This window comes from Phalacrocorax aristotelis, chromosome Z (genome assembly GCF_949628215.1).
Source record: "Phalacrocorax aristotelis chromosome Z, bGulAri2.1, whole genome shotgun sequence".
Classification (NCBI taxonomy): Eukaryota; Metazoa; Chordata; class Aves; order Suliformes; family Phalacrocoracidae; genus Phalacrocorax; species Phalacrocorax aristotelis.
The window spans coordinates 77597162-77604562 of record NC_134311.1 but is presented as its reverse complement, the minus strand read 5'-3'; the positions used below and the strand labels follow the sequence as shown (position 1 = coordinate 77604562).

General features: G+C 39.8%; 1 protein-coding gene across 6 annotated transcripts in view; it reads right to left on the bottom strand.

The window, feature by feature from the left end:
* Positions 1 to 739: 739 nt before the first annotated feature.
* Positions 740 to 7401, bottom strand: part of SETBP1 (SET binding protein 1) — a 267217-nt gene continuing 260555 nt past the window's right edge. For all 6 annotated transcript variants that reach the window (XM_075079765.1, XM_075079764.1, XM_075079766.1 and 3 more), the window contains one exon: positions 740 to 6317. In XM_075079765.1, the coding sequence (XP_074935866.1) occupies positions 5761 to 6317 (557 nt within the window). In that variant the 3' untranslated portion in view covers positions 740 to 5760. The remainder of the gene's footprint in view (positions 6318 to 7401) is intronic.

Below are 7401 nucleotides of genomic sequence, written 5' to 3'. Positions count from 1 at the left end.
TATGGCTGCCTTCTCCGGGTAACAAGATTTACTTTCCACACATGGGTTGCTGAGCTGTTGGGGAAGGTGGTGGATCCTGTCTGAGGAGAAGGAAAAAGGGGAAATCTGATGTAGCTGCAGAGGAACTTGTGGGTGTTGAGGCTGACTGTGTAATGGCAGCTGACCACTCTCAGCAGCAACTTGGAAAAGAAACTTAAAAACACGCTACAACCAACTCCTGGTCCCATAGTCACAGCGTGAGGTTTCACAGAATGGAAAATCCCCCTTGGCCTGCAGCCCTTCATCTCTGGTGCTCCGTGAGGAGGCGGTTGGCTCCCATCACCTCCTCGTCTATAACCCAGCCCCTGGGACTCCCTTCTCTGCAGGGATCTGGAGAGGGACGCTCCATCTGCTTCGGGAGTAGAAATCCCACCTGGGTGGCGAGTACCACAATAGCGGTGCCCGAGGACTCAATTTGGATCAGAGAGGTTGCTGTTCATTTGGTGATACTCACAGCCTCAAAGTGTGAATCCCCCTTTTGTCTGTGGGGCCCATGGCACAGTCCATTTTTAACTTTTAAGGATATTCTGGGAAAATGAAAAGAAAAAAAAAGAAAAGAAAAAAGAACAGAACCACACCATGTTTTTCTCCATTACCATAAAGAGGGCTTGTGAATGCATGGTATTAGTATCCCAAAAGCTATTAAACTCCTTAGTGATGGGAAACAGATGGAAAATAAGACAAAAGAATTCACAACTCATGTTAGACTGAATTGAATTCCTTTAATTTCACACAATGAATAACATATGAATAGGATTAACTTTTTTTTTTTTCCTTTTTTTTTTTAGTTAAGTGCTCTATACTGTGCTAACCTGATTTGGTAGCGAAAAGACTGAGCTTTGTTTTAGAAAAAAATGTTTAAAAACCAACATCTAAGATGATGAAGGAGCATGACATTAAAGCATGCCAGATGTATCTAAGCCTCAAAGAACATCAAGTCCATATCCATTTTTAAATGTACAAAAATGCTTCATGAATAAAAACTGTTACAAAAAGAACATTTCAAACAATGTACAAGTTTTTTTCTTGCCTCTATATTCAATAAAATACAAATACATTTTTTGCTCTAAAATATGTTTACATACAATCAAAGTAGAACATGCAAATTACACTTTAAAAAAGGCTTTTAAAAACCACTTATGAATACAAACTAAAAATTAGCCAGCACGACTTATAGAACAATCTTGTGCCCCATTCGTTTGATTTTTTTAATTTTTTTTTGAAATACAGTATATACATATTTAACACTTCATGTGCATTTATTATTTAAGAAATAGCTTAAAAAAATAAAGAAAAAGAAAAATAAAACAAATCAACATGGGATTGAACTGCTTCCCCATGTTGTCCAATTGGCAGCTCTATTCATGTTTTTAAATTTTTTTTTTCTTTTTCTTTTTTTTCTATGTAGTGTTTTATACAGCCTAGGCAGACATCTTAAGTAGATCTCAAATATGTGTCCTCTGTTGAAATGTGCTTCTAATTATCTCAGAACTGCTGCACCCCAGTTTTTGGATGATGTGGAAAGAAGAGGCATTGCAAGGGCATGATGTTTGTTTTCTCAATTCGGAAAACCATCCTGTTGGGTTTTTTGGTTATTTCCTGTCTTTTATTTGTTGTTCTTTTTACTCTTCAGGATACTACTTAAATGTGCTTAAGTGCAGTCCTGAATCAGGGCCTGTGAAAATAAGAGTTGGGGAAATCCTTGCGTGCAGAATAGCTATTCCTGTTTATTTGTTGTATTGCTGTAGCACTCAGAAGCCCCGGTGATGAACCAGCACTTCATTGTACCAGCTGCTACCCAAAAAACGTAACAACCCAAACAGAATATTCTACACGAATGGTCCAAAGCATTGCTGTCAAGTGGAGAGACATGGGCCATGCTATAGGATACCCTCATGGCTCATGACTATTACCTCTTTATCTTTCCTTTTTTCTTAATTTTTGGTTTTGGGTTTTTTTTTTGACAGTCACCCAAAAACATGCAAGGTGCTTCACAGAAAATTTAATATTGAAGGGCTCAAGAAACTGGCAGTATGAAGCTCTTGAGACACAAGGGGTTGTATTTGTTTTCCTCTCTTCCCGCACATTTCTCCCCATTCTTTGTTTTATGCTGGGCTGAGGAATACAAGACCCACAGAGAAGACGCAAACCCATGGCCTCATTTCATATGGCTCACAGCCATGTGATTTTTTTTTTCACATTTTTATTGAAGTGTGTTAATCTGTGACACAGCTGAGGTGTTTGAAAGGTCTTTTTGGTCTTAATAAGCAAAAGGGCTTTCACCCCAGTTTTATACAGTCCTTGGTAATGTGTAGAGAGAATTTAGAGAGTTCCTCAGTAAATCTTCCTAGTGGTAGGGGGAAAAAAAATATCAAAAAGCTCATTACTGGAATATTGTTGGGTAATAAACTGCAGGAGTGGGATTTTAGCCTTAAGCCCTAAAACTAAATCCTTTATGATCTGCATGTAGTACATCGCCTTATAATATTATTCTGTCAGCAACTTGCTTATCATATTTATAGACTACGCAACATGCAGAACACAAATTCTGAGTGCCATCTAACAGTTTTTTCAGCCTGCTTTCATACAAATTAACAAGCTAATCTTCCTGCCAGCCAGGACCAGCTGCACCGGACTGTTGTTTGGACAAACAGCCAAGGCTGTATTGCAGCACCACTACTCTACCAGCACTTTCTTGCTGCAAAAAACAAACCTTGGGCATCTGGATAGAGCCCATCATACGCTGACAGCTTACAGCTACCAAGTCTTGAACATTACCCTTAGTTTCTGTAAGACTAAAAGGGCCTCTTGATTTTTTTTTCCCCGCCCTATGTGAAATTCTGAGTGAAGGAAATACAGGGTTATAGCCTCCGAGTGGATGCGCTCCTTAAGCCCTGTGCCTCTAACAGCATTTGGATAATACTTTTTGGAAGGATAAGAGCATTTCTTTCCAGAGACTGGGAGCATGGGAGGCAGCAGACATTCAGTGATCCTTCCCTGGCAGGATTGCATCCCAGTGTTTCCAGAAAGGTCCAGCCCAAATCCAGGCCTTATCAGCACTCTGTAAGGTCTGACACACCTTGAAGCCATGAGGGGCATTCAATGACAGAATTTTGTTCCTTCAGACTTTTGCTCCACTCGCTACACATTGAAAAGTCCTTCAATGCTAATAAAGAGACCACTGAAGATAAAACTAAGGGTAAGTTGTTGTCCGGCTGCTTGCAGCTTATAAACTACCTGGAATACCAAACTTATAGTTTTCATTGTATTTTAAAAGACAATGTCACCTACTTTCAGGCCCAAAGGACACATGAAAAAAACCACTATTTCTGAATCACCTAACCTCAGACCAATGTTTTTTAAGGAAGAATGGAGGAACTTGAGGACTCTTCAGCATTTTTTCTGCAAGACCTACAACTTCAGTCAATAACACTGTGCTAATTCAAGAGAACTGAAAATCAAAATCGGTTCTAACAGAATGAGCAACGAGCCAGTTTACTTCTAAGCTGCATTAATTGGAAAACAAAAAAAGCACAAACGAGTATAACAAATGATGCAAAACAAATTGGAAACAAAATTCTGCATCACTTTTATAATTTTTAAGGAGCTAAGATCTCAAGATTTGTTCCAGCCTTTAAAAAAAAAATAAAAAATATCCCCTTTACCAGTCCCGCAAATGCATTGTTTTAATAAGCTAAGGTGCTATCACAGAAGAAAAATCAGTCTCTAAAAATAACGAGCTGTACGTTTACAGTGTCCCTTTAACACCATAGTCTTGATATGATTTTTGTAAATAAATAACAGATAGAAACACTTTTTTTTTTTTGCGGGGACTTTATTTTGTTGGTTTGTTGCTTTTTTTTTTTTTTTTTTTTTTTTTTTTTTTTTTTTAAGTGTCGTGCTATTTGAAGCTTCCTCAGCATTAAACCAGTTCAAAGATTTCTCAAAAAAGAGAATAGCAGTTGGCTTGTGAATCATTAAATATTTCCAGTCCCTGCTCCCTACTGGAATTTTCCCTCCCCCCCTCCCATTTTAATATCCATCTTGCCATGCCAGGTGTTGAGTGTACTGAAGGACTTTAAAAAGAAATGAAATGAAGTTGAAAGTACCTATTTCAAATGTCAACAACCAACTTCTTTTTTAAAAGCATTGTTACTGCAATGGAACAGCTTCACGTTCAGTCTTTGTTTTAAACATTTTAATTGGGCAGTGGAAATGGAGCTCGGGTATTTTACCCAAGTTAAATCAATGGCTGACGTACAACTCGAATGAGAAATGTACAATTTGAACTGACCATTTAAAGAGACGATTTGTCACACACAGTTTGCATCCATGCAGACTGAGAGCTTTATAATTACATTATGTACAAAAAAAAAAAAAAAAAAAAGGTTTTTTTAGTTTATTAAGGCAACCACAACTTGGAGAACATGTCCAAAGTGGCATTAATACAATTGCAGTGGTGATACCCTTTGAACATTTTTATTTTCAGATAAGAACACTTACTCCTTTTCTTTTTTAAGAAATAATTGCCAAGAAAGAACCTATTTTCTATAGGGTTTTGTTATCTTATTTTTTTTTAAACAATCTACTTTATCTATTTTCTTTAAAAGAACATATCAAGGCATTGCTACCCAATGTAAATTATTTGGATCCTGGGGTTCCCATTAATTTCACTGGGAATTGCAGGTGATAAGAACTGGTAGGTTTGGGCCCTATCTTTTTACTTTATTTTTTCTCTCATATTTTTTTTCTTTTATTTTTTTTTATATTCTTTTTTTTTTTGGTGATTTTGTCCATGGTTACTATAACTATTCCCCAGAAGTGTCTTGCTGTTCTCTACTCATGTGTACTGAGCATCAAAACAACTTGGTTGATGGATGACCCTTTTTCACACGTCATTGAAAATGCCAAGTTGCTTCATAGAAACGTACTATCATAACTGAATATCCATGTACACCTTATTTTAAATGCTATGATATTCCATCATTCCTTGGGATAGCACTCGGAATGAGTGTGCACGCGTGTAAGGCTCTACTTTTCTATTGCCTATATTGCAGCTAGTTGTAACTAGGCAAGTAAATGAGAAAGAAATATATAGTTCTAGCAGGATCAGGCATTTTGGGTTATGCGGCCCCAAAGCCTGGCAGGTATACAAAACTGGAAAAAAAAATTCAAACAGATTATAACCAAGATCACAGTTCAGAAAATTACACTTTTTTTTTTGTTGGCTTTTTTTTGTTTCTTTTTTTTCTTTTTTACAGTGATTTCTACTATGGTACGGTTACTCTTAGATTCACCTGGCCTGCCAAACAGAATCGGAGTTGAGCATGCAGCCCTAGTGACAACGTTCAGCTCTCTGGAGAACGGCTTCCCGCCTCCGGGTACGGTATGAGAACAGCAATGCTGAGATGCTCATTAGTTTTGGAAACACTGCAAAGTAGATGCTTTCCCCAACTTCGACACACACCCCCCACCCCCCCCCCCTTTTATCCCCAATATTTCTTGCACCCTTTCCCCCTTTTTCTTGGGGGTCTGGGTGCAAAGCAATGAAGAAGAATATGCGAACCCTGGCTGGCACAGATCTCCGCGACGGGTTCCAGCCGCCGAAGGGACGAGTGAGTCTGGTACTGCCGCAGGGGCAAAGTGGACCGTGTGCCTCCAGTCCTTCAGTCCCGGCACGCCCCGCTACCGGCACCCGACATCTGACAGGGTGTGCTGGCCTTAAGGAAGGCCTTCGCTTTCGCTCCCTCTTCCCTTCCGGTGCCGCTTCACTTTCACGTCCTCCTCTTCCTCCTGTGGAGACTTGTTTTTTCTTTTCCCAACCCGGGGAGTCCGGGGTGGAGGGAGAGGGGGAGGAGGAGGGGGAGGAGGGAGAGGAGGTGGTGGAGGTGGCGTTTCTCGAGCCATGTGTATGACAGCCTCAATAGTCGCCATGATTGTATCTTGAGTGGCTGCTTGCTCCAATATCAAAGGGTTGAGAGTCGGTCTCTGACCTCTTTTGCTCGGAAGGTCAATGCATTTTTCAAGAACGGGCATTTGGTCTCTGGAGTCTTCGTCAAAGGAGAGGGGTTGCTTCCGAGGACGCCCCCTCCTCTTCTTGACAAAGTTATTGCCTGTCTTTGATTGTCTCTGCAGCCTCTTGGCTTTCAGGATCTTGTTCACGTGATCCAGGTTCTTCTTTGTGGACAGGATCTTGGTGTAGTTGCACATCTTACGCACCTCGCACTGGATTGCTTCGATTTCACGGCGCTTGAACCTTTTTTTCAGTGGTGGGCTGGCTGTTGGGAGAAAAGAACCGAAACAGGGGTAGATGAAACAACAGTGAATGGAAATCCTCCTTTGCCTGCTTTCAATGTCATGAGGTCTAGTTGCTTTCAAGTCAGTAGGCTGAATCTGACTGCTGAAGAAGTGATGGCTGTGAGAAAAGACTTTGCACAGAAAAGCAACTAAAAGAAGGTTAAAATATTATTTATTACAGTCCCAGAAGAATTTCTGTTACTTCCTTTTTTACTGTCCTAGATTAAAACACAACTTTGACTATTAAGCACTCCTTAGAGATTCCTGTACAGCTCTCCCCTTTTCTAAAATAACAAAGTTTTTCTACAGCAGTGTTTTACCATGGGTTTGCTTCATTCTCATTTCTAAACCTCTAATGGGAGGGAAGGAAGGGCTGCTTAACATAGCTGTCACATTGGCCCACCATAACTATTATACTTGCTAAACCCCAACAAAAGACGTCTAAACTCCTGATGTCTTCACCCCTACCTTTAATTCTTGCCATGGATGCCAGTTAGTATGAAAAGTGTTTGTTACTGAAACTAGTGGGCACAGACAGGCTGTGTGGGTCACTTCACCTGTGACAAATTCATTACCCTTGCTTGAGTTTTTTTACTATCATCTCTCTGGATACTAGATGAAACTACTCAGTCATATAATTGACTTTAATGGCCCCTGAAGTAAGCTTACTCCTGGTTCAGATCACTTACTTTAGATCAGAATGAAGTCCAAAGTAGTTAAGTCTCTTGCCAAGGTCACATTGTGAGTCATTGTCAGAGCTGGAAAGAGTACCCAGCATTTCTTGGCTCCTGGTCCTTTGCTTAGGACATGAGACCTTGTTTATTTTTCTTAAATTGTCTCAGTGTTCTTTGCTGAACATGGTCTCTGTTCAGAGTTCAGGATTTGTACACAGATTATAAGTAACTACCCCTTTGTGAGAGAAGGAGAATGTATTAATCCTTCTCTTGCAATAACTGGTGCTCCCTTTCATTCCTAACATATCCATTCTGCACTGCTGGAAAAGAAATGATGGAGTTCAGGATTTCTCCGCAGTAAAGAATAAAATACACCACTAAATTAACCTCA